Source organism: Salmo trutta, chromosome 16 (genome assembly GCF_901001165.1).
Source record: "Salmo trutta chromosome 16, fSalTru1.1, whole genome shotgun sequence".
In the NCBI taxonomy this organism is placed as follows: Eukaryota; Metazoa; Chordata; class Actinopteri; order Salmoniformes; family Salmonidae; genus Salmo; species Salmo trutta.
The window spans coordinates 60,453,684-60,480,377 of NC_042972.1; the positions used below are offsets into that span (position 1 = coordinate 60,453,684).

The window sequence follows — 26,694 nt, forward strand, 5'->3', positions numbered from 1 at the left end:
TCGGGACAAGTCTCAATGTCCTTGAGCATCTCTGGAGACCTGAAAATAGCTGTGCATAATATAAAGATGTGCCAAACTTAACGTGAGGCTGTTAATTGCTGCCAAAGGTTCTTCAACAATGTACTGAATAAAGTCTCACATTTACACAAGTATTCTGTAAAAAAAAAAAAAAATGTACAATGTCTAAAAACCTGTTTTTGCGTTATCATTATGGGGCATTGTGTGTAGATTGAGGATTTTTTTTGCTGAGAATAAGGCTGTAACCTAACAAATGTGTAAAAAGCCAAAAGGTCTGAATACTTTCCGAAGGTAGTGTATCTGTATACCTTGGATCAACGTAGTTCAAGATTTCCAGACCGTAAGCAGACTGTAGTGTAAGATTTTCAAGCCTTGAAATTGGCATTTATTTATTCACTTTTTCCTGACTAAGAACAGGTCAGTTTCAAACCCAAATGCTTCAAACATATACGGCAGAGTTGTTCAATGAGTGTTGGTGGGGACAGGGAATAACGGCAAGAAACTGGTATTCAATTAGTCAAGTTACATTAAATCAAAATGTTGATATTGCAGAGCAAATTGAGCTTCATTGATAACGTTCACATGCATAATCCCCCAATGAATAGCTTTGCACGGCTCCAATTTGCCACATGCAGATTAACTGCAACAATGGTGTGCTGGCAGAATTTCAATTGAGGATTCTGACAGGTTGAGTTGCCCTCCTTTGTTCTCTGCATTGCAGCATACAGTGCATTATTTCAACTCTTGCGTTTGCCATACGTCAATGGCAAACAAGTTCATCCTTTTTGAAAATAAGAGACTTACAAGCCAGTAAAATTGTATCTTTATTGCATCACATTTCAGTGCAAGTACTGTAGGAAATGCAACACTTGGGATAAACAACGTAACCGTTAAACATGGCCGTATATGTTCCACCAGACCACAGCCCATTCCGTCACAGTTCAGCTAAGAAAACAGAACAGGAAAGCACTTGGACGTTTTCTGTCCCATCAGCCATAATCCTAGACTTACAAAATAAGCAAATGGGGAAACTGAGTAAGTGTGTTCTTTAAGACAGGCAAGAACTGCTTTGGTGGTACTTCGGAGTTTCTCCGTAAGACAATGATATGAAACCAGCACTTATTGCCATATTAGCTATGGTGTATATGTAAACTTGAATAGTATGGGGATTTTCAACTAAAAGCATCAAGTTTTTTACATGATCAAAGAGGGAATGCAATTTATAACAAGAATAATGCCTTTAGAAGCAACTTAGCACTTGTTACTTGAAAGGCGAAGGAGCTCTGGTTGGAATCTAAAAGGTAGGTAGAATGGGCAAGACAGTTTAAAGGGTAGTTGAAGCAGAGCATTAGCAAAAATGTCCTAACCTCCAAAAGACTCCTGGGAGTCTTGGCCTACCCAAACCCACGTGTCCATGTGCCACCATCAGACCCCCACCATGAGTCTGGGCCGCTGCTTGGCCACCTTCCTGACATCTCTCAATAACGGTAATGGTCAGGCTTGAAGGGTCCTTCGCGGGGCAGTCCCAGGTATTTGGCCTGCTTATCTGAAAGCTTGGTCAGCTTGACACCGAGCTTGTCAAGATGGGCAGCAGCCACCTCCTCATCCAGCTGCAGACAAGAGAAAAGGATTTCACAAGTCAAATTCTGAATAAAAGTTTCCTTACACTGGGACAAAACACGTCGATTAGTTACGGGGTTCAATCACTCAAAACCACATTCACCCCACCAAACAAAAAATTAACATGCTTTGTTGCTCCCAAGCAGTTGGGTCAAAATCACAGGAAAAATGTCAAAACTGGCCTCAATGCCAAGAGCAGACAGAATCCAATGGAGCTGTCAAAACAAGGCCGTCAAGACAAGGCTGAACATTAGGTTTTTAGCAACAGAAGAATGATATAGCAGAGGGGTGGTTCTTCTATTTGACAGACCATGTACTCTTCAACAAAATAAATAAAAAAACATTCTCTCATGGCAATAGGTTGACCTCTTAGGGATGGGTTAAGTTAGCAGCTGGAATGTTTTTGAATCACATGGGGTACGGTTCGTGATGCTATGGACAGAATTCCTGCTAGTCGGCAGACACTCAAGAGAACCTTCCCTGGCTTAGTTCCCATCTTCTCATGAGTATATCTCTTGCACTCAGCTCTGAGCATATGGCTTCAGTTAAAGGCCTTAAGATGTTCACCACAACCCATGTGTCACTCAGTGCAAAATGACACTGCAATGCAAAATTTCTGCCCCAAGTACAGAGAGCCTCATTTGGCTACCCATTTGAGGTAATCATTAATCCATTTAGCCTAATTTCAATTTCTTTGAATAGTCACAAGACATAATATACACATTAAAAACTATGCCCAAAAATCTAAAATGTACAGTGAAAGCAATGATGCCCAAATCCAACATGGGCTATTAACAATTCTGCCTTAAAGGACACAATTTGATAGTGAAATTGCCAATTCCCAGTCAGATGGTAGGACTGTCAATAGCCGAGCATTAAAGGGCAATTCCACTACTTTTCAGTACAATACCAGTGTTTACATATGTGAAAACAGAGCACACTTACATTTTGTAGAAAATAAAATTGAAAAGTTCTACCCAATCATTTTCAAACACTAAGATTCGTGGAGACATGGGGAGCAAGGAAACTCATTGCAGTTTTTGAAAAATCACTGTTTTTCTTCATTTTAATCCTACCCGGTGATGACAGAAGCCTTTTTTTTTTTTTTTTTAGGACCTTCTGACCTTAACACCAGATCAACGAAACACGCCATTTTCACATACTGTATGGAGACACTGGTATGGTGCTGAGATAATGAATAGGTTGAAAGTGGCAGAATTTGCCTTTAAAAACAACTCAAGCAGAGATGAATAAAATATGCATTACACAGTTCTGGAAACTGAATACAGGCTACTCTGTAATGTTAATGGAGCATACTAACTGCAAAAATGCATGTCTAATGCTCAGAACTGCAAAAATCTACTTGTGTCCACCTGGTATTTTTCCACAGTCTGAAACCAGTTCATTTCGATCAAGGGTTACAGCATGGTCAACTTTGGATACAATGCTTGCTTTCTAGAGAATACCCCACTCAAGATTTCCATGTCTTATCGCAACATTTCTTCCTAATAAACTGTATACAGCTCCAGGCACTGAAAATATTGAACCCTTTTTAAAATCCTGCACCATATACAGGTCGTGACAAACTATCGCTATAAGTCGCAAGACTAGAGCGCCATATTGCGCACGCATTGCAGCATTTGTTCTGCCAAATTCACAGTGCAACACAACTTTAGTTCCCGCAACCGCATAGCTACATAATACACATCAATCTTGTGGAAATTGGAAACGTTTCTTCGCTCAATGGCTCACCTTCTTGGGCAGGAAGTAAACTCCCAGGGGGTACTTGCTGGTGTTCTTCCACAGCTCAATCTGGGCCAACACCTGGTTGGTGAAGGAGTTGCTCATGACAAAGCTGGGGTGACCCATGGCACAGCCCAGATTAACCAATCTGCCCTCAGCCAGCACGATGATGTGGCGGCCACTCTTCATGCGGTAGCGGTCCACCTGGCGGGAGGAGAACGTTGGTATAGGACAATGGCCGAAACTCAAGAGATAAACTACTGTAGACTAACCACACACACACACTAAATGTGCTCTGTATGTCATGTCTTACCTGTGGCTTGATGTTTATCTTCTCGGCTGCGTTGGCGTTAAGCCAGTTCATGTCAATCTCACAGTCGAAGTGGCCGATGTTGCAAACGATGGAGTCGTCTTTCATGTGCTCAAAGTGTCTGGGGAACACACCAGTGTACACATTCATGTCCTGTTGTAGACACGGCAGCAGTTGCATTTCAGAGAAGGATGCTGTTGCCCCTAAAAACTCAGAAATGTCTACTGGTTGTAGAAAGATGATCCCGAGTTTCCCCACTTGAAAGAATCAAAATCAACCAATAGGAAGCTCTACTTAAATAACTTAAGTTAATGTTAAAACTCAGATTCCCAGTTTGATGGCACGTGAATGCAGCATCAGGTCAGCTTTAAGTTTCCTCCACTAATGGGAAGGGTTATAGGCTAGTGGCCAATCTTCAAAAAGGATTAGGCGAGAATAAGCCGATCCGAGATCTGTACCTAGAGGTAACGTCTACTCAATGCATGTGTGTTGAATAGAAATCACTGAATTGAGGAATAATAACGAGGTAGGATTTTAACTGTTCTTCTGATCAGACAGTGCTGAACACAAGTTGCATGGTGCTCTACAGGTCTCCAAAATGATACCTACTTGCCCAAAAGAATGTCCTCACAGCCAGTGGTGGTTACAAAGATGTTTCCCTCCTTGCAAGCCTCCTCCATGGTGGTGACTTCGTATCCTACAACATTATCACAAAATACAATTAAATACTACACAATAAGGCCTCCTGAGTGGCGCAGTGGTCTAAGGCACTGCATCGCAGTGCTAGCTGTGCCACTAGAGATTCTGGGTTCGAGCCCAGGCTCGGTCGCCGGAGGAGGCCCATGGGGCGGTGCACAATTGGCCCAGCGTCGTCCGGGTTTGGCCGGCAGGGATATCCTTGTCTCATCGTGCACTAGCGACTCCTGTGGTGGGCAGGGTGCAGTGCACACTGACATGGTTGCCAGGTATACAGTGTTTCCTCTGACACATTGGTGCGGCTGGCTTCCGGGTTGGATGTGCATTGTGTCAAAAAGCAGTGTGGCTTGGAGGACACATGGCTCTCTCCACCTTCGCCTCTCCCGAGTCCGTACGGGAGTTGCAGCGATGAGACAAGACTAACTACTACCAATTGGATACCACGAAATTGGGGAGAAAAAAAGGGGTGAAACCCCCCCCCCCAAAAAAAATACACTACACAATACGGACAAAAATGTAGAATTAGTAATCAATAACTTAAGCTCAAAAGTAAAAGGTGAACTCGCTGCTGCAGTGAACAAATGAGATGGGGTAAAGCAGAAATTATTGGCACTTATAACATGGCCCTGAACAGTTCTCTCAATTTTATTTGCCAGGCACCAGAGATAAAGGAACACACATCTATAACCTACTTTCTATGAGCTGTTGAATCTCCAAGAACGTCCTGGGATAATGTAAATTAAATCGAAACAATAACGTTGTCATATAACCAAACTTAAAAAGGTACAGACCCTCCATGGCAGCCTGCAGGGCGTTGATGGGGTCAACCTCTGTGACAATGACTCGGGCACCAAACCCACGGAGGGCCTGAACGCAGCCCTTGCCAACATCACCGTAACCGGCAACAACCGCCACCTTCCCGGCGATCATCACGTCTGTGGCCCGTTTGATCCCATCAATCAGAGACTCTCTGCAGCCGTACAGGTTGTCAAACTTGCTCTGGGGGGGGGGGGAGAGCGATGGTATTAAGAGAGGGAGTTACTGTATTGGAACTTAGTACCGCTGCCTACTCAAGAGGATGCAACATTACAAAATGCACAAGTATAAATGCATTTTATGCCAACCAACGATGGTTGGATAAACCATGCAATTGTATCAGTTCTATTAATGACCCATCTATATTAATTCAGTTTACATTCTACATGTTGCTCTCCCATTTAATACATTGCATTCACCAGCATAATTTAATGGCACCATTAAGAGCAGAGGATGTATGCATGGCTCTACTATGGGAGGACGAGTGGGTCTACCTTGGTGACTGAGTCGTTGACGTTGATGGCTGGGATCTTGAGGTCGCCGTTCTTCATCATCTTGTACAGGTTGTGCACCCCGGTGGTGGTCTCCTCAGACACCCCCTTGATTCCTGAGGGGAGACAATTAACATTGTTTTGACCATGTTTGACAATGTTAAATTAAGACCATTTGTCATGGCATTCACATCTGGTACGTGGCACCAAAATAATGGTGGAAAATTATCAGGACCATAGCCGTATCTCTCCCGAGTTAACTACTATGAATGGCAAGTTAACTTGATTGCTGTTTGGAATGTTTTCAATCCAAAGTAACATTCCCCCGGTACTGCATTTAAGTTAACGGTCACTGTTAGAGTGCCTGCTGCATGTTGCTTGCCAAATCCCTTTAGTTATGAGGTTCTCTCAGTATAGGCTTTGTGGAGTAATGCTGCCACCTAGTGTACAAGACTCCAACCAACAGCCCTGGATACAATTACAGAAGTACCACCCTTGCAAAAAATACATTGTAAAACTTGACTCGAAATTGGGCAATCCCACTTGTAGATCAGGGATTTTTCACCTTAATATGCTCAAGCGGATCCTCGCCAACAGACTTGGAAGTTGTAGCTGAAAATAGGTCAAATTAGGGGCAGTGTCAATGAAACCAACCATGGAAGTACAGTATATTGTAGCAATTTCGGTGGGTAGCCCCAACCAGGACACAAACCCAGGCCCAGCAACTGTCTTGACAAAACCTTAACAGTTAAACCAAGAGGTTTGAACCTATTGACAGACTCATTAGACGTCAGGTCATGGTTGCTACACCACCCCCGTTGTTCGGAAGAGAGTGCCCCCCCCCCCCACGACCCACTTTTTACACCAATGTTGCGAATTCAGGGGGGGGGGGGTATCACCGACCAGGATTAAAATGAAGAGGGCCACCTGAAATTTGACTTACGCTTTTACCCAAACCCCTCCGAAAAGACAAGTATTCAGACCTCTTAACTTTCCACATTGTTAAATTAGCCTTATTCTAAAACTGAATAAATTATTCTCAATCTACACACAATACCCCATAATGACAAAGAAAAAAAACTGGTTTAGAAATGTCTGCAAATGAATTCAAACTAAAAATAAAAAATAAAAAAAGTAAAAAAAATACAGAAATACCTTATTTACATAAGTATCCAGACCCTTTGCTATGACTTGAAATTGAGCTCAGGTGCATCTGGTTTTCATTGATCATCCTAGAGATGTTTTTACAACTTGGTAAAAACATCTGTGGTAAATTCAATTGCTTGGACATTATTTGGGAAGGCACACGCACCTGTCTATATAAGGTCCAACAGTTGACAGTGCATTTCAGAGCAAAAAAAAAAAAAAAACGAGCACAAAAATCAATCAAAGGAATGGTGCGTAGAGCTCAGAAAAGGATTGTGTCGAGGCACCGATCTGGGGAAGGGTACCAAAAAATATTTGCAGCATTGAAGGTCCCCAAGAACACAGTGGCCTCCATTCTTAAATGGAAGACGTTTGGAACCACCAAGACTCCCCCTAGAGCTGGCCATCCAGACAAACTGAGCAATCAGGGGAGAAGGTCACCTCCCTGACCAAATCCCATGTACCCGAAGGTCACTGACAGCTCTAGAGTTCCTCTGTGGAAATGATCTTCCTTCTGGTAGGTTCTCCCATCTCTGCAGCACTCTACCAATCAGGCATTTATGGTAGATGGAAGCCACTCCTCAGTAAAAGGGACATTTTTAATTTTACCGTTATTTTACCAGGTAAGTTGACTGAGAACACATTCTCATTTACAGCAACGACCTGGGGGAATAGTTTCAGGGGAGAGGAGGGGGATGAATGAGCCAATTGTAAGCTGGGGATGATTAGACAGCCGTGATGGTATGAGGGCCAGATTGGGAATTTAGTCAAGAGTAGGGGTGTTAACCCCGGTGTCCTACGATGAGTGCAATGGGATCTTTAATGACCTCAGAGAGTCAGGACACCCGTTTAACGTCCCAACCAAAAGACGGCACCCTACACAGGGCAGCGTCCCCAATCACTGCCCTGGGGCATTGGGATATTTTTTTTAGACCAGAGGAAAGAGTGCCTCCTACTGGCCCTCCAACACCACTTCCAGCAGCATCTGGTCTCCCATCCAGGGACTGACCAGGACCAACCCTGCTTAGCTTCAGAAGCAAGCCAGCAGTGGGATGCAGGGTGGTATGCACATGACAGCCCACTTGGAGTTTTCCAAAACATACCTCAAGGACTCAGACCACGAGGAACAAGATTCTCCAGTCTGATGAAACCAAGACTTGATCTTTGAGCTGAAAGCCAAGCAACCCGTCTGTAGGAACCCTGGCACCATCCCTACGGTGAAGCACGGTGGCGGCAGCATCATGCTGAGGGGATGTTTTTCCAGTGGCAGGGACTGGGAGACTAGTCAGGGTCGAGGGAAAGATGAACGGAGCAAAGTACAGAGTGCTCCTTGATGAAAACCCGCTCCAGAGCAGGACCTCAGACTGGGGCGAAGGTTCACCTTCCAACAGGACAACGACCCTAAGCACACAACCAAGACAGAGCAGGAGTGGTTTTGGGACAAGTCTTGAGGGGCCCAGCCAGAGCACGGACTTGAACCCGATCAAACATCTCTGGAGAGACCTGAAAATAGCTGTGCAGCGACATTCCCCATCCAACATGACAAAGCGTGAAAGGATCTGCAGAAAATAAATGGGAAGCGCCGCAAATACAGGTGAGCCAAGCTTGTAGCGTCATACCCAAGAAGACTCGAAGCTGTAATCACAGCCAAATGTGCTTCAAATAAAAGGTCTGAATACTTATGTAAATGCCCTAATTAATTTGTTTAATACAAACCTGTTTTTGCTTTGTCATTATGGGGTATTGTGTGTAGATTGAGGGGAAAAAAAAATATTTAATCAATTTTAGAATAAGGCTGTAAAGTAACAAAACGTAGAAAGAGTGAAGGAGAATACTTTCCAAATCCAATGTACAAGTTTGAGAGGTGCGGGGGCTGCCACACTGGGTGCCCAGGGAGCTGTTGTTGTGGGGGGTTAAGTGTCTTGCTCAAGGGGACACCGGCAGGCAATGGCATCTAGGATTTGATCCCAACAAGCCTCTGGTTGCCAGCTCACTTCCAACCAGATTATTCCCCAAATTCACTACAATATATTTGTATGGTTGATTTCATTGACTCTCCCCTAATTTACTTATTTTTAGCTACACTTTAAGTCCTTTGGAGGGGATCAGCTTGAGAAAATCAAGGTGTAAAATCACTGATCTTACAGTTCATTTCCATTAAGACAACCCACATTAGTGGGCAGCCAGTGTTATGTTAATGCAGTCTAGTGTTTCACTCAGGAGTGTGACAAAGACTTCTGGTGAGCAGAATCAAACTCAGAAAGACTGTTGCTTTATGAGAATGTTTAAAAAGTTCAGTTAGCCATTGTTAAGTAAATGCCAGCTGAAAAGCCTCGCCCAGGGATGAAAACTGGTGAGGGACAAAAAGGTGACTTTTTTGCACTGAAACATGCAAAAACAATTATCCCTGCTAGGGGGAAATGCAGGTTTTAACTAATTAAACAACAAATACGATCTACATGATCAGTCTGTGTAAAATAGTGGTTAATGTGAACCTAACTCACAGCATTTTTTTTTTAAAAGAAAGCAATGTTATTTGTTGCCTAAACTTTACTGCAAATGACACTCAAGTCTTGAGAAAAATCCACTAATATTGCAGTTAGCCATTACAACCCTTATAATAGAGCGCGTGACCAAACACACCTAAATATTGCACTTGTGAAAAAAAACATTAAAGTAGAAATAGAATGAAACAGGCATTCTATTGTTGCTCTATTATATAGTGGCCACTATTGTTGACGTCGATCAAGTGCACAAGGCTACACACGTGTGGAAAAATAAACGTTCACCGAGATATATATATATATTTTTTTTTTATTATCCGCCTCACTCACGTGTTACTGTGAAGTTCAACACAACAAAAACATCTTACACTTTCTGCCTGTGTACATCTATTCTACTATGTGCCAGCTGAGCATGATATCCATTATGCCAACAAAGGGTCTCTTTCAGGCAGAGCGTAAGGGAAAACATTAGTTAGTTAACATTTCACACAGATTGCCAGGGTCCAGTGAGCAACTAACGCGTTATAACTTGAGGAACGGTGTTGTGCCAAAAATCTCACCCCTGCCAGAACCACCCCATCCCGCATGAACACACACTCAATTTTTCATTCCTGCAACTGCAACTTGCTTGCTAGTTGGGATTTCTGCTCTTCACTCAGTTGTCAGTTTAGCCGACATTTCACTGATCTTAGTAGCAGAAAGCATGTTTCATTTGTGTCCTTCAAGGCAGCGGTCAATGATCACGTTAGGCTGCGTTTCATTTAAATTTTATGGCGGTTTGGTCGTGGGGAAGGCACTAGTAATGTCTGCAGTTTTCGGTTTGGCTATTTGTATCGGGTGTATTAGTCTATAAATACATCTCTTTGCCAAAATTCGTCATCTCTCCCATGTCTTATTCGATTAGTAGTTGTTCTGAAATGTTTGCCTGCCTGCCTTTTACTTCCTCTGTTTAATATAACACACATACATTAATTATTCATTTCGGTTGCCTATCCTGATGAAGTTTGTTCTATAGAAAGTATTTAATTGATGTGTGCCACCGAAAGTATTTGACTAGTTACAAAATTTAAGGAAATTAGTTGGGGGGGGGGGGGTCCCACCTATCTTGGGACTGCAAGGCCTGGCACACTTCATAATCATTTTGGTAGCTAGAAATCTCAACTAGCAAGCAAGTCGCGGGAATGAAGAATTGAGTGTGCGCGTTCACACGAGGGGGGGGGGATTCTGGCAGGGGGGAGATTTTCGGCACAACACCGGCATAGCACCATTCCGACTCAAGAGAAATTAACTTAGTTGTACTTGTTCACTCACTCGTATCTGCCCTCTCATTGGCTAGAAGGGTCTCACCTGATCTCGCCTTTCATCTTTGAGGACATGCATTTCCATTGTTAGAGCAGTCACTACTATCTTGTCAATATAATAGATCTTTGATATTTCCTACCTGCAGCAACACTAGTGGACAATGCAGGAAGTACCAGTAAAAGCACAGTGCCTCAAAACACCCATAAGCCAAGGCAAGTGCCAACTAACCCTCAGACACTTCACAGATCTGTAAACATCAGAGTCCAAAACGTGTATGCACAGCAGTGTCCTAGAATATTGGACCAGTTGGCTTTCATACTTTTGGTATTCTCAGCACGGCTCAGGCCACTTCTCCAACCATCACCACATTCAAATTAATAGATGTGTACGTGGAACCCTGTTTGGTTGGGGATTTTGGGATGTGCATCCCCATGGATGGTGGTCTCAGAGCAGCCTAGCTATGTCACAATGGGATGCCGGACTAGCGAGTCTGCGGACTCAATTACACTGAAAGCAAAATGGGTGCTCAACCACTAGACTACTTTATTAAACCTACCCAGATCTGGTGGGGCCAAGGGGGAGGGAGCAAATTGGGACCAGTAAATCCTATTTTCCTCCCTATACCTTTAATGTTTGCAGATCTGTAAGGTGTAACAATACAGTGCCTTGTTTCATTGATTAAGCTGCCCCATCTGTGAGGCCCTGACGGTTGTCAGAGGTAGCTAGCTCCCGTACCTGACAGCAGTTTGGGGTACTTCTTGTGGACCATGTTGGTAAGGTCACCGCCATCATCCAGGATCATGTTGAGGGGCTGGCCATCCTTCCAGTAGATGGTCTGCTCAATGCACCACACATACTCCTCATCGGTCATGCCCTTCCAGGCGTACACTGCAATGAAAGAGTTGAGGAGAGACTGCTTTGCAATGGCAGAGACAAGGGTTGTGGTCTATAGGCATGAAGCAGAAGAAAACATTCTAAAAAGGCACTACCAATTGGAACATTCATTTTCATCTAACATTTTATCCATTAGGTGAAGTTCTTTTTAGTGAAACAAGTAATACATTCTTGGCTTATGATCAATTCCTTGACAAATCCAACTACTGTCGTTAACTGAAGTGTGAAGAGCTTTCCAAAACTCATTTGACACACAATGGGCGCGTTCCAGGTCGGTCCGTCCGTCCGTCCCCCCCACCACCACCACAGTCACACTGGGCTACGGATTACGCCTGGAAAAGTGTTACTCAGGAATCACGCCAACCTATGCCATTCGAGGCTTTGAACAGCGAGTGGCTGAAACCTGGCTATAGCTCAAACCAATTAAGCACCCCACTGATGCAGACACCTCGTAACTTCTCACCCAGAACACCACTCGAGTGTTACGTCATTACATTTGGAAAACCACACAGGAAATATCCTCTTGAACTTCAGATTGACATGACTGCCAGGATAATGTTGCGCTAAGCAATGGTGACATCTCAGAGAGACATCCTAGGATGAATGTTAGGCAAGGAATATAGGCGTTCTCCTGAATTAAATAAAATTGGACTATGCACTCTGCCCCTTAGGCCTTAAAAGATCAATTGAGGACCCTTGTGTACTTCTGGTCTGCCTTATCTCTTACTGTTGCACAAGGGCCAAGTGAGAGCCGGTAGAAACCAGTGCTAAACACAGAGCAGGTCTTGGGGTATTATAAACAAACAGTTGTGTGTACCTGGAACACCAGTTTTGGCAATGGCTGAAGCGGCGTGGTCCTGAGTGGAGAAGATATTGCAGCTGGACCATTGAACCTACAAAAGAGAAAAACGGTCACAGGTTGACTAGGACACTCAGTACGCACTCCCACACAAGTCCTTTTGTAATTCTCAGAACATTGCTTACTGACAGATAACGAGTCCATTTAAATTGTGCTCACTTGGTGCAGTGAGTGGGGAAGGAGGTTGCTACCGTTACCACGGGCTAGACGTCAGATACATACAGACATGTAAAAAGTTTTAGAACATCTACTCATTCAAGGGTTTGTTAATTAAATTTTTTACTGTTTCATCATAGCGCCTGATGGTTTTTCCAACTGCACTTGAAGAAACTGTCAAAGTTCTCAAAATGTTCCATATTGACTGACATTCATGTCTTAAAGTAATGACAGACTGTCGTTTCACTTTGCTTATTTGAGCTGTTCTCACCCTTAAAATGTGGACTTGGTCTTTTACCAAATAGGAAGGGCGGGGGGATATACAGAAGATTGACTATCTTGTCACAACACAACCGATTGGCTCAAACGAATTAAGGAAAGAAGTTCCACAAATTAACTTAAACCACACCAGTTAATTGAAATGCATTCCAAGTGACGACCTGATGAAACTGGTTGAGAGAATGCCAAGTGTGCAAAGCTGTCATCAAGGCAAAGTTTGGCTACTTTGAAGAATCTAAAATATATTTATTTGTTTAACACTTTTGGTTACTACATGATACCATGTGTTATTTAATCGTCTTCACTATTATTCTACAATGTAGAAAATAGTACAAATAAATAAAAACCGTTGAATGAGTGTGTTCTAAAACTTTTGACCGGTAGTGAGTGCATGCATGTATAGTGCATTCAGAAATGTATCACACCCATTCCCTTTTTCTACATTTTGTAACATTACAGCCTTATTCTAAGATGGATTAAGTACTTTGTCCTCAATCTACACACAATGACAAAGAATACAGGTTTAGACATTTTTGCAGATCAAAAAATAAAATACAAAGCTCAGGTGCATCCTGTTTCCATTGACCATCCTTGAGAGATGTTTCCACAACTTGCAGACCACTTGTGGTAAATGCAATTGACCGGACATGATTTGGAAAGGCACACCTGTCTATTTAAAAAGGTCCCACAGTTGACAGTGCATGTCAAAACAGAAACTAAGCCATGAGGTCGAAGGAATTGTCAGTAGAGCTCCAAGAGAGGATTGTGTCGGGGCACAGATCTGGGGGAAGGGTACAACAACAAAAAATAAGTGTACGCAGCATTGAACATCCCCAATAACAGCGGCCACTATCATTCTTAAATGGAAGAAGTTTGGAACTCTTCCCAGAGCTGGCCGCCCGGACAAACAGCGCAATCGGGGGAGAAGGGCCTTGGTCAGGGATACGACCAAGAACCCAATGGTCACTTACAGAGCTCTAGAGTTCCTCTGTGGCCAAGACAACGCAGGAGTGGTTTTGAGACAAGTTTCTGAATATCCTTGAGTGACCCAGCCAGAGCCCGGACTTGAACCAGATTGAAAATCTCTGAAACCTGAAAATAGTTGTGAAACGACACTCCCCATTCAACCTGACAAAACTTGAGTATCTGCAGAGAATGGGAGAAACTCCCCAAATACAGGTGTGCCAAGCTTGTAGCTTCATACCCAAGAAGACTAATCGCTAACAAAGATGCTTCAACAAAGTAGTGAGTAAAGTAGAGGTCGACCGATTAATCGGAATGGCCTATTTCAAGCTTTCATAACAATCCGTAATCGGCATTTTTGGACACCGATTGTGGGCGATTTCTTTTACCTTTATTTAACTAGGCAAGTCAGTTAAGAACACATTCTTATTGTCAATGACGGCCTAGGAACGGTGGGTTAACTGCCTTGTTCAGGAGCAGAACGACATATTTTTACCTTGTCACCTCTGGGATTAGTTTTTGCAACCTTCCGGTTACTAGTCCAACACTCTAACCCCGCCTTGCACTCCACGAGGGGCCTGCGTGGCAGGCTGACTACCTGTTACGCGAGTGCAGCAAGAAGCCAAGGTAAGTTGCTAGCTAGCATTAAACTTATTTTATAAAAAACAATCAATCTTAACATAATCACTAGTTAACTACACATGGTTGATGATATTACTAGTTTATCTAGCGTGTCCTGCGTTGCATATAATCGATGCGGTGCCTGTTAATTTCTCATCAAATCATAGCCTACTTCTCCAAGCGGGTGATGATTTAACGAGCGCATTTGCGAAAAAAGCACTGTCGTTGCTCCAATGTGTACCTAACCATAAACAACAATGCCTTTATTAAAATCAATACACAAATATATATTTTTAAACCTGCATATTTAGTTAGTTAACATTGCCTGCTAACATGACATTCTTTTAACTAGGGAAATTGTGTCACTTCTCTTGCGTTCCGTGCAAGCAGTCAGGGTATATGCAGCAGTTTGGGCCACCTGGCTCGTTGCGAACTGTGTGAAGACCATTTATTCCTACAGACTAATTCATTTGCCAGAATTGTACATAATTATGACATAACATTCAAGGTTGTACAATGTAACATCAATATTTAGACTTAGGGATGCCACCCGTTAGATAAAATACGGAACGGTTCCATATTTCACTGAAATAATGTTTTGTTTTCCAAATGATAGTTTCCGGATTTGACCATATTAACGTATTTCTGTGTGTTATTATGTTATAATTAAGTCTATGATTTGATAGAGCAGTCTGACTGAGCGGTGGTAGGCAGCAGCAGGCTCGTAAGCATTCATTCAAACAGCACTTTCGTGCTTTTACCAGAAGCTCTTCAAGCATTGAGCTGTTTATGACTTCAAGCCTATCAACTCCCGAGATTAGGCTGGTGTAACCGATGTGAAATGGCTAGCTAGTTAGCGTTTCAATCGGTGACGGCACTCGCTCTGGGACCTTGAATTAGTTGTTCCCCTTGCTCTGCACGGCATTTGTGGAGCAATGGATAACGATGCTTTGAGGGTGGCTGTTTTCGATGTGTTCCTGGTTTGAGCCCAGGTAGGGGCGAGGAGAGGGACGGAAGCTATACTGTTAAACTGACAATACTAAAGTGCCTATAAGAACATCCAATAGTCAACGGTATATGAAATATAAATGGTATAGAGAGAAATAGTCCTATAATAACTACAACCTAGAACTTCTTACCTGGGAATATTGAAGACATGTTAAAAGGAACCACCAGCTTTCATATGTTCTGAGCAAGGAACTTATAAAAAAGCTCATGTTTATGGCACATATTGCACTTTTACTTTCTTCTCCCAACACTTTGTATTATTTAAACCAAATTGAACATGTTTCATTATTTATTTGAGGCAAAATTGATTTTATTGATTTATTATATTAAGTTAAAATAAAAGTGTTCATTCAGTATAGTTGTAATTGTCATTATTACAAATACAGAAAACAAATCGGCATCGGCTTTTTTTGGTCCTCCAGTAATCGGTATCAGCGTTGAAAAATCATAATCGGTCGACCTCTAGAGTAAAGGGTCTGAATACCGGTAAATGTGATTGTATTAAACTTTTTCAAAAATGTCTTACCCTGTAATGACAAAATAAAAATAGGTTATTGTGTGCCGACTAAGGAAAACTACTTAATCCATTTTTGAATATGGCTGTAACGTTTTAGCTTTGTCATTATTGGGTAGTGTGTGTAGATTGCTGAAATAATATGTTTTAATACATTTTAGAATAAGGCTGTAACGTAACAAAATGTGGAAAAGTCAAGGGGTCTGAATACTTTCCGAATGCAGTGTAGGCCTGGACATTTTCATAAGCGACTCGGTCGATGACACTTGACAGTTTCATCAATACAAAAATGGAAATGTAATGTTCACCATCAAGATTCAACTAACAATTCACATTTATTGAGATCAAATTAGCATCTGCTTAATCCAACTGAATGAGTTAGACTTTGGGCTGACCAAATTAATCTAAAGTGTTGTGGTGGAATGCTACCACAGGGGCAAATCAACAGTGACTTACATTTAGTTGACACGGTCAACCGAAACACTTGTGTGGACTTCTCCATTCCCACGGTCATGATGCCTTAGCAAAAACAAGCTAAGGTTTAGCCGTGTCTTTGCCAAAAGAGGATCTTATTCAAATAAGTTTCATTGCCCTTCTTGCAGTGGTTTTCAAACCTGCAAGATTGAGACCTGCTTTCCAATTCTAATATGACCAACCAAAATAATCTGTTCGAGACATAACTCTCAGAACCCAGGATGAACTCGTTATGCCTGACCAGAGTCCTAACCCAATACAAGACGTTCCAGCACACTGCTCACTCACAAAGTTTCACTTTTATTTGAAATAGAACAGTCCTTTGTCAGACAATGTGATGAAGGTCAACAGACCAAGATGTTAGCATTTAAAGTACACAAGTGACACTTGAGGCTACATGCAGTGTGCAGGAAAGTATCTAGTCAAACCTTAATAGAGGAAGACTGCATGGAAGTGTGTCTCTCACCTCGGCTCCGAGGGCAGTGAGGGTCTCAATGAGCACGGCGGTCTGCAGGGTCATGTGGAGGCAGCCTGCAATGCGGGCACCCTTCAGGGGCTTGGACTGGCCGTACATCTCCCTCATCTTCATCAGGCCGGGCATCTCGTTCTCTGCAATGTCGATAGCTTTGCGGCCCCACTCCGCCAGGCTGATGTCAGCTACGGAGGGGGAAAAAGACATTCATAAATAAACAGGTTCTGCATGTTGATTAAGTGATAGTTCAACGTATCAGAGCTTCTCGACCTCAATGTTAGTTAGAAAAGGGTATGCACCTTCTAAAGTGCTCAAATAAGCCAGAGTTTATCCTTCAAATATTTGGGCTTCTGAACTTTTATTTGAGTAAACTATCACTTTAAGTCCAAGTTCAGCTACTTCTGAATAACTGAGGTTATGTATACTGAACAAAAATCTAAAGGCAAACCGTAAAGTGCTGGCCCCGTGTTTCATGAGCTGAAAGAAGATCCCAGAAATGTTCCATACTCGCAAAAGGCAAATTTCTCTCAGATGTTGTGCACAGATCTGTTTACATCCCTGTTAGTAAGCATTTTACCCTTTGTCAAGATAATCTATTCACCTGACAGGTGTGACATATCAAGTAGATGATTAAACAGCATGTTCATTACATAGGTGCACCTTGTGCTGGGGACAATAAAAGGCCAGTAAAATGCGCAGTTGTCACAACACAATGCCACGTCAAGTTCGGGGAGCGTGCAATTGGCATGGAAAGTCCACTAGAACTGTTGCCAGAGAGCTTAACTTTTTAACCTCTTGACGGTCGCCTAGGATAGGGGGCGCTACAGCAATTTTTGAAAAAGAAAAAGATAGGATATGCATATAATTAATACTTGTGGATAGAAAACACCCTAAAGTTTCTAAAACTGTTTGAATGGTGTCTGTGAGTATAACAGAACTCATATGGCAGTCAAAACCCCGAGACCGATCGTAACAGGATGTGGAATCCTGAATTGCGGACTCAATTTCATCACTCTGCCTATTAATCACACCATGAGCAATGGTTCATTGAGCACTTCCTATTGCTTCTACTAGATGTCCCCAGTCTTTACAAAGTGATTTGAGCTTTCTACTGTGAAAACGGAATGAATGAGACGCAGTGGAACGTGGTCACACGGAGAGGGCCATCACCATTATGACGCCGGCGCCCCTGGCTACCCTCCCCTTTCGAAACGTTTTGAAACACAATGCAATCGTCCCCCTTGAATCTTATTGGAGCTTTGGTTGAAAAAGGCCCTAAAGATTTATGTTATACAACGATTGACATGTTTGAACGAACCTACATTTTTTTTTAAATGAATTTTGTTGAGAGAGAAGTCCCGCAGCCGACGGAGGTTTTGGAGCAGCCTTCAGAACGCGCTAACAAGAACAAGCTATTAGGACATAAAGGATTAACTTTTTCGAAAAAAAATACATTTGTTGTGGACCTGGGATTCCTGGAAGTGCTTTCTGATAAAGATAATCAAAGGTAAGGGATTATTGACAATAGTATACAAGAGTAGATTTGATATGCGATTGTTCCAAGATGGCGCTGACCTGTAACGGTAGCCTATTTTTCTGAGTATCGCATCCCCTTTTATCGCAAAGTGTGATTATCCAGGAAAGTTATTTTTAAATCTGGCATTACAGGTGCTTTCAAGAGATATTCATCTATAAATCTTAGAATGACAATATTACATTTTTTAAATGTTTTCGAATAGTAATTTAGTAAATTGTAGCGCTGTTTCACCGGATGAATTTGAGGGAAAATAGTTAGTCAACGTCACTCGCCGATGTAAAAATGCTGTTTTTATATATAAATATGAACTTTATTGAACAAAAGAATGCATGTATTGTGTAACATGATGTCCTAGGTGTGTCATCTGATGAAGATTGTCAAAGGTTAGTGCTGCATTTAGCTGTTTTTTGTGATGCATGTGGTTGGTCGGAAAATGGCTATGTGGCTACTTTTACGATATACTCCTCTAACATAATCTAATGTTTTGCTTTTGCTGTAAAGCCTTTTTGAAATCAGACAATGTGGTTCGATTCAGGAGAGGTGTATCTATAAAACGATATAACATAGTCCTATATTTGAAAAAAATATATATTACATTTTGTTATGCTAATGGGGATAGGATTTTTCGCTGGATGTCGAGCCCGACCAGGGGTTAAGGTATAGGGGGCAGTATTTTCGATTTCGGATGAAAAGTGTGCCCAGACTAAACTGCCTAATACTCGGGCCCAGAGTCAAATATTTGCAAATTATTATTAGATGTGGATAGAAAACACTGAAGTTTCTAAAACTGTTTGAATGATGTCTGTGAGTATAACAGAACTCATATGGCAGGCAAAAACCTGAGAAATCCAACCAGGAAGTGTGAAATCTGATGCTTGTAGTCTTTTCAAGTCATTGCCTATCTAACACAGTGACTTAGGGTTCATTTTGCACTTCCTAAGGCTTCCACTAGATGTCAACAGTTTTTAGAACCTTCTTTCAGGCTTTTGCAGTGAACAGAGAGCGAACAAGAAGGCCGGGAAGTTGGCGACTCAGGAAAGCACGAGTTCATTGGCGCGCGTTCACGTGATGAGGTAGCTGTGTTCCATAACATTTTTCAAGACATTGGAATCGTCCGGTTGGAATATTATTGAAGTTATGTTAAAAAGGCCCTAAAGATTGATGCTATACAACATTTGACATGTTTCTACGAACGTAAATATAACTTTTTTTTGACTTCGTCGTGAAATTTTGGCCGCGCTTCCTACATTTGGAGTAGCTTACTGAACGCGCAAACGACAAATTATGGACTTTTTAGAACTAAACATTTATTGTGGACCTGGGATTCCTGGAAGTGCCGTCTGATGAAGATCAAAGGTAAATGAATATTTAATGGTATTTATGATTTTAGATGACTCCAAAATGGCGGGTATCTGTATTGCCTGATGTATTTTTCTGAGCGCCGTACTCAGATTATTGCAAAGTGTGCTTTCACCGTGAAGCTTTTTTGAAATCTGTCACAGCGGTTGCATTAAGATGTTTATCTATAATTCTTTGAATAACAGTTTAATATTTTATCAACGTTTATGAGCAAAATATTTTCTGAACATCACGCGCCAATGTAAAATGGGGTTTTTGGATATAAATATGAACTTTATCGAGCAAAACATACATATAGTGTTACATGAAGTCCTATGAGTGCCATCTGATGAAGATCGTCAAAGGTTAGTGCTTCATTTTAACTGGATTTCTGGTTTTTGTGACCCCTCTCCTGCTTGGAAAATGGCTGTGGTTTTTCTTGTGTTGGCACTGTCCTAACAATCTAACTTTATGCTTTCGCCGTATAGCCTTTCTGAAATCGGACAATGTGGTTGGATTAAGGAGAGATGCATCTTTAAAATGGTGTAAAATAGTTGTATATGTTTGAGAAATTTGAATTATGAGATTTTGTTGTTTTGAATTTGCCACCCTGATATTTCCCTGGCTGTGTCCCGCAGGTCCCACGCAGCCCATAGAAGTTAATGTTCATTTCTCTACCATAAGCCGCCCACAACATAGTTTTAGAGAATTTGGCAGTACGTCTAACCGGCCTCCCAACCGCAGAGCACATGTAACAACACCAGCCCAGGACTTCCACATCTAGCTTCTTCACTTGTGGGATCGTAAGAGGATGGGGGACATGACTGCGCCCCTGCCCAGCCATGTGAAATCCATAGATTAGGTTCTAATTTATTTATTTCAGTGGACTGATTTCCTTATATGAACTAACTCAAATCTTTGAAATTGTTACATCTAATTTTTTTTCAGTGTAGGTTGATCAAGTCTAAACCGTCCATGATCATTTCCATCCCTTAGCATCTCCTTCACTTCGTGGCCATTGATTTGAAAGAATTTGCAATTTAACCAAAACTCATTGCGAGTGGTCATCTCATGATCTATTGAGATCAAGCTGTGGTTTAGGAGAGCGGGCTGACAGTGAGAGTAGTTTGTCTTAAAATAAGACATTGGCAGCTGCCTTGCACTGGCTGAACGCGTTTGGGAGTCAACATCAGTTGCAGCTTCCACCGACTACTGGATCTTAACAGCTGTAATCCAACACTGTGCTCTTCAGAGGTCTCCTAACTGAACAAAGCCCATTCAAATAGACGGTAAATGTTACTTAACATTACTGCTTTGTGAATAGACAGTCAGCCGCCACAGGGGATTTCAAGACTCTGACGCTGCCTAAACGCTCTGTATAAAAACGCAAATATGCCTCGCACATGATAGTTTGACACATTTGGAATTTAACTTTCATATAAGCAAGAAACAATTGTTCAAATACAAGACACTTACTGTACACAGATTAGAAATGTTGCACCTGGCTGTATTTTGAGAAAGAGGTAATCAATGGTCCAATGGAAATTCGAGCGCAAGGTGATAAGATGTCACATAGTAAATGTATCTAAACTGCAAACAGAATGTATATTTTGTATTTAAAAGATTCTCGCTTATGAAAGCTCCAAAGGTTTCCAAACCGCATTGAAAGACAAAGCGTTGGGATTAAACAAAGAATCTGGATTTATTGTTCACAAGGGAGCCAGCTGTGATCAGTACAATCAGCTGAGAACCCATGGGGTGCCAGCTGTTTCTTTATCTTGGCCAGGTCGCAATTGTAAATGAGAACTTGTTCTCAACTTGCCTACCTGGTTAAATGAAGGCGAGAAAAAAAAAGAAGAAAAAAAATGGGTATACACCACTAGGTTAGAGAGTTAAACTGAACCTTACTCCTGTACGCCAGTCAGATGCGGTGAGCCAGAATATGTGCCAACTGCAAACAACCACACTGAACTGGAGCAGTCCAGCTTGCGTCAAGTGTCCAAAATAAGTCCACACCCTGCAAAACTATCAAGACTGAGGCAAAACATAGGCTGCTCAAAAGTAGCCATGGATATTATTCCAGGATTTTTTATAAGTGGAATAAAAAAAATGAAATAGGCCTAGTTCACCCCAACATATTGAGTGAATGATACAATGCTAAAAGTATCGCTTGGGCAACTCTGACCAAGAAACTTGTGGAACAAAGTCTAAGGCAGCCATCAAGCCATTTTCCTTGCTACCTTGCACACCCTCCCCAATTGAATTTGACATTTAAAGTGGTCATGCAGGGGTCATGGTTAGGGCACTAACCATCAAGCCATTGATTAACTGTCCCTCATCTATTACAAAAAATAATGTTTTTAAAGTGTCAAGGTGACAAGTGAGGACTGAAAAAAACTAGGTGAGACGTTTTAAAATGTTATGTAACCAAGTAAGACACAGACTGGTAGAAAGGTGAAATACTAAACGGTTACATACTGTAGTGTCACTTCATCAAACCCTTCCAAGCAAGTGTGGGGATTTTTCCCTTCATACATAAGTACTTTCAAACAAGTGTAGTCATTGTCACCAAAGTCAGAAGCTTAGAATTGTTTTATTTTACCTTCATTTAATTAGGAAAGTCCGTTAAGAACACATTCTTATTTATAATGACGGGCATTTTTTTTTATCACAACAAATCTTGACTTGTGCCCAATTCCCTCCAAAATTGAACCATAAAAAAAAACTCAGTATGGATTTAGTGCAGAAACAATAGCACACTGTTACAGTGCCCTGCTTTGCCTGCTGTGCCAGACTGCCTGTCAATCAATGAAAACTGGCGGCTCCACACACTGACATTTAGGTTATGTAGTTTTACTACCAAGTTCCGAATACGAACGAAAGCACCAAGCTCGACAAAATGGACTACAACTACCAACAACTTAGAAATACGTATTCTGAATGAAACCATGCTTGCGGGCCAGTGTTATGTTCGTCATGCCGATTCTATTCGTTCTGTAACAAAACTTGCATTTTACCAAATTATGTAATTTACATGCTTCAATTTCTGTTAGCGGTTATGCATGGGTAAAGCGTTGTAAAAAAAATAATGTATAACAAGAAGGCAGCAGGAAAATGGACCATGTGTTCCACCTCAACTGGATTATACACGTTTATAAATACCTGTGCAAATGTTTTGTTAGCTAAATGTCCAAAGATAAAATGTTTGCTAACTAAGTTATTTTAGAGTCAGACAAATTACGCACTAGCTAGCCAATTGAAGGCTAAAAATCAATGCTACGCGACAGCATTAGCCGGCTAGCCACCCGGTAATCCACAATAAATGAAGGACTTAAAGCTCGCGTGTATGATAAAGAATAGAAATACATGTAAATTCATACTGACCAACTTTGAAGGGCAGTTTCTCGGACATGATTGTCTTCTTCTGGATCGTTCAGTCGTGGTCGCTGTATGGTTGTTACTGCCTGGCTTTGGACAGAGAAGGAGGGAACGATAGGTGTGAACTTGAATTTAAGTAGCCGTCGTTTGCCCTCTTGTAATATTCATGAGTTCCCATGCCAATCTTCCACCTTACGATTCCAATTGGCTGAGAATGTTCCTGCCCCGTGTGAGATGAAACCCATAGGCTCTCACAGCCACCGGGAGTGGCAGCCAATAGGAACCCGAATCCCAAGGTGGGTGTGTTGCTCAACAGCAGAGAGGAAGAGCTAAAGCTGCAGCCCAATATGGCAACCAAAGCGCTCTGCTATAGGTAGACGGTTTTTGATTGAGCTGTTTTTTTTTTCTTCCGTTTTTAAACCATAGGATGAGTCGTATTTCACTAACACTTTTACAAAAATAATTGTACATTTCAGCTATAAAACTGCTGATTGTTTATTTTTTATTAAAAGTACTGATGATAGGTGTAGGATACTGTTGCGTCGTAGGTTGTATCCGTGTGTTTACTGTCACCCTGATACTGGCTAGTTATCTACTTCCTATGTAGTTAACGTGTTTGTCAAGCAGGAGTGAAGGGCACTTTGTCCCGATTGTTGCCGTAGTAGATTTAAGCAATAAGGCTTGAGGGGATGGCCACGACTAACGGCCGTTCTTGACCATATACCACAAACCGAGGTGCTTTATTGCTATTATAAACTGGTTACTAAAGTAATTAGAGCTGTAAAAATAAAATGTTTTGTCATACCCATGGTATAGAGTCTCATATACCACAGCTGTCAGCCAATCAGCATTTAGGGATGGAACCACCCAGTTAACAATATGAATTAGTGACCTCTAGATGGTTAACAATATGAATTACAGTGACATCTAGATGGTTTATAATATAAGTTATTAGTTGTGTAGACTGCTATCATACTTGAAATAAAATCATGTGAGAAAATGGTCATAGATACCACCAGTGACATAACCATGATACCCAAGTTGGAAGCACTTCAAGTTGGTTGGCAGAACACCGGAGTAGTGAGCACTCATCACCGCCTTATCGACTCGTAGTGCAGCCCAATCATCCACGCAAAATGGCCTTGGCTTGGGGGGCTAAAAATCGGCCCAATTAGCTGATTCGCTTTCCCATACACCCACTCGCCATACTGGAAGGCAGATACCCCCTTCTCGAAGCGAGAGGGATAATCCTTAGTGGGGGCGAAGTTTATCGATTCCCGTCGATGGAGGACCTATTTGTTGTATGTGACAGTAAAACATCCTTATGATGACTATAACATTTCTTGGCACCTTCAATTATTGCACATTTTCTCATAAAAAGTACATTTGAACACTATCTGCACAGGAAAATTTGCCGAACCGCTAAACTTAGAACCAATCAGAACTCCTGTTTCTATTTACGATGTAAAACAGCCTCTTGTGAAAACGTGAGCTGCTGTCTGATGAAGGGGAATAGATTTGGCTTATTATTTCTTAAGACTGAAATAAGATACATGTGTTCGAGTGCGCACTTGAAATATGCAATACGAATTGTCTTGATCATATGAAGAGGTAATTCCGTTGACCATTTAGCCATTTTATTGAAAGCTAGCCAATGTTACAGCAGAGCTGCCAACTCATGCATTGGCCGTGAGACACACAGATTTTATCCTCTTCTCACGGGACACCTTCCATTTCACGCTTTGAAAAGTACTGCTTTAATTTTTCTAATTAGTCCATTGTATAGTCAGCGTGTTAACTTTTCAACTGTGCTCCAAATCGTTTTGAAAAATCAGAGCGTCTGCGCCTGGAATTTAACATCACGAGTTGAACCTCTGTCATTGTCCTGTTTTGCCACAGCACTGTGAACAGCGGCACATTTGAAGCATTTGATTGGTCTAGAGGATCAAGGGGATTGGAAGCATCTTTTAAATAAACTCCCCTCAAGATTAGATTGGCGCTGAATGGAGAGAGAGCACGTTTTCTGCTGAGTTTATAAAACTCAAAGAGCAGCACAGTAGCGTGTACAATGTTCTCAACAAAAGTAGGTTTCTGTTTTTATTTAACTAGGCAAGTCAGTTAAGAACACATTCTTATTTACAATGACGGCCAAACCTGGACGATTTGGAGCAGTCTATACTTTAACATTTCATCCCCCCAAAATCTAAAAGTTACAAAGTCGTCGAATTTTGAGACTTAATTTAACCTGTGGTTTTTATTTTTTCATTTTTGACCCTGGTCATACGCCTAACTAAGCCATGACAAAATATGTATATAATTGTAGGAAATTAGCTTTAAAAGAATACAATTTGATGTCTAGGGGTTGTGCCAGGGTGCAATGAAATTCACATGGAAAATCTCACGCCAAACTTTTGTCAAAAGTTGGCAGTCCTGTTAGTTTGACTAACCTAGCCAGCTACTGTAAATCTCAGTGTTTCATTAGTTATCTGTCAGTGAATTCATGTTTTGGCATGATTATATCTAATTTAAAGTAACTAGCTGCAGGTTTTAAAGAAACATTCAATCATATACTTACATGCTGACCAGACACGTCACGAGCGTTACAAAATACATTTAGAAATATGTTATTCAATTATTGCACCAACGAGCGTTGCCAAGGGATAAAATAGAAGTCATTCCTATTTCTGACGCAGATCGCGCTGCAAGTCCTGCCTCTCCCATCTCCTCACTGGTTTATAGAAGCAGGTACCCACGTGCCATCTCATTGGTTATACCCATGTGGGTGATTGAAAGACGAACTGTTTTGCAGGTTGTCGTGGTAATACTATGAAAGTGTAGATGCCAATCACCATATAAGTTCAAAGATGAAAAAGCCTGGGAGGAGAGATGACTAGAAACGATTCGGTTGACCGTTTTATGTGTGGGTTAATTGTCGGAGTAGAGGACCTTGTGCATTTCAGGTAAAATAACAACTCAATGTTTATATCCCAGGACAAATTAGCTAACAACAGCAAGCTAGCTAAATAGGCCAAATTAGCTATCAAGTGCAGGCTAACTAGCCATACATGTTCATTGCTTTTCGACCTGTACCCAAATTAATGTCATTGGTTCAGAGTTTATTTTGAAATTTTAACCTGCGTGTCGTGATCGCATTTCGTGTAGGGGGACAAAATACATGTATGCACGATAGCGCACGCGCGCAGCCGGTTTGGGTTCCGTGTTAGCATAGAAACCTAAATAAAAGCATGTACTGTAGATAGAAAGGTGTGTGTGTCATTTATGCTAGAAAAAAAACAACAGCTGCATATGCATATTAGCCAATACATATGGCATAGCCTACACATACAGCATACCTTGCAATGCAGTCTTCTCTAAAAACAGTTGTACAATGTGCTCTGCAATAAGATTTTGATTTCTAAAATCTGATGAGTTCAAATAGCAGCTTCCCAATTCTATGGTGGGCATGAATGCATCAGAATACAAGGTATGGAAAATGATAGAGCCTTTAGGATTATAGAAAAAGCAGTTGGGAAATAAAGATTTGAAGTTCATATA

The 26,694-nt window shown here is 41.6% G+C and overlaps 1 protein-coding gene across 1 annotated transcript; it reads right to left on the bottom strand.

Annotated features, from left to right (window-relative positions):
* Positions 1-829: 829 nt before the first annotated feature.
* Positions 830-23,295, bottom strand: LOC115151129 (adenosylhomocysteinase B). The gene is made up of 10 exons (XM_029695139.1): positions 23,146-23,295; positions 16,881-17,071; positions 12,358-12,433; positions 11,382-11,534; positions 5,698-5,810; positions 5,179-5,386; positions 4,301-4,388; positions 3,695-3,812; positions 3,391-3,585; positions 830-1,628 (listed from the first exon to the last, which is right to left on the bottom strand). Exons 1-10 carry the CDS (start codon positions 23,171-23,173, stop codon positions 1,497-1,499), a joined length of 1,302 nt encoding a protein of 433 aa, XP_029550999.1. The 5' UTR covers positions 23,174-23,295; the 3' UTR covers positions 830-1,496.
* Positions 23,296-26,694: the final 3,399 nt, after the last annotated feature.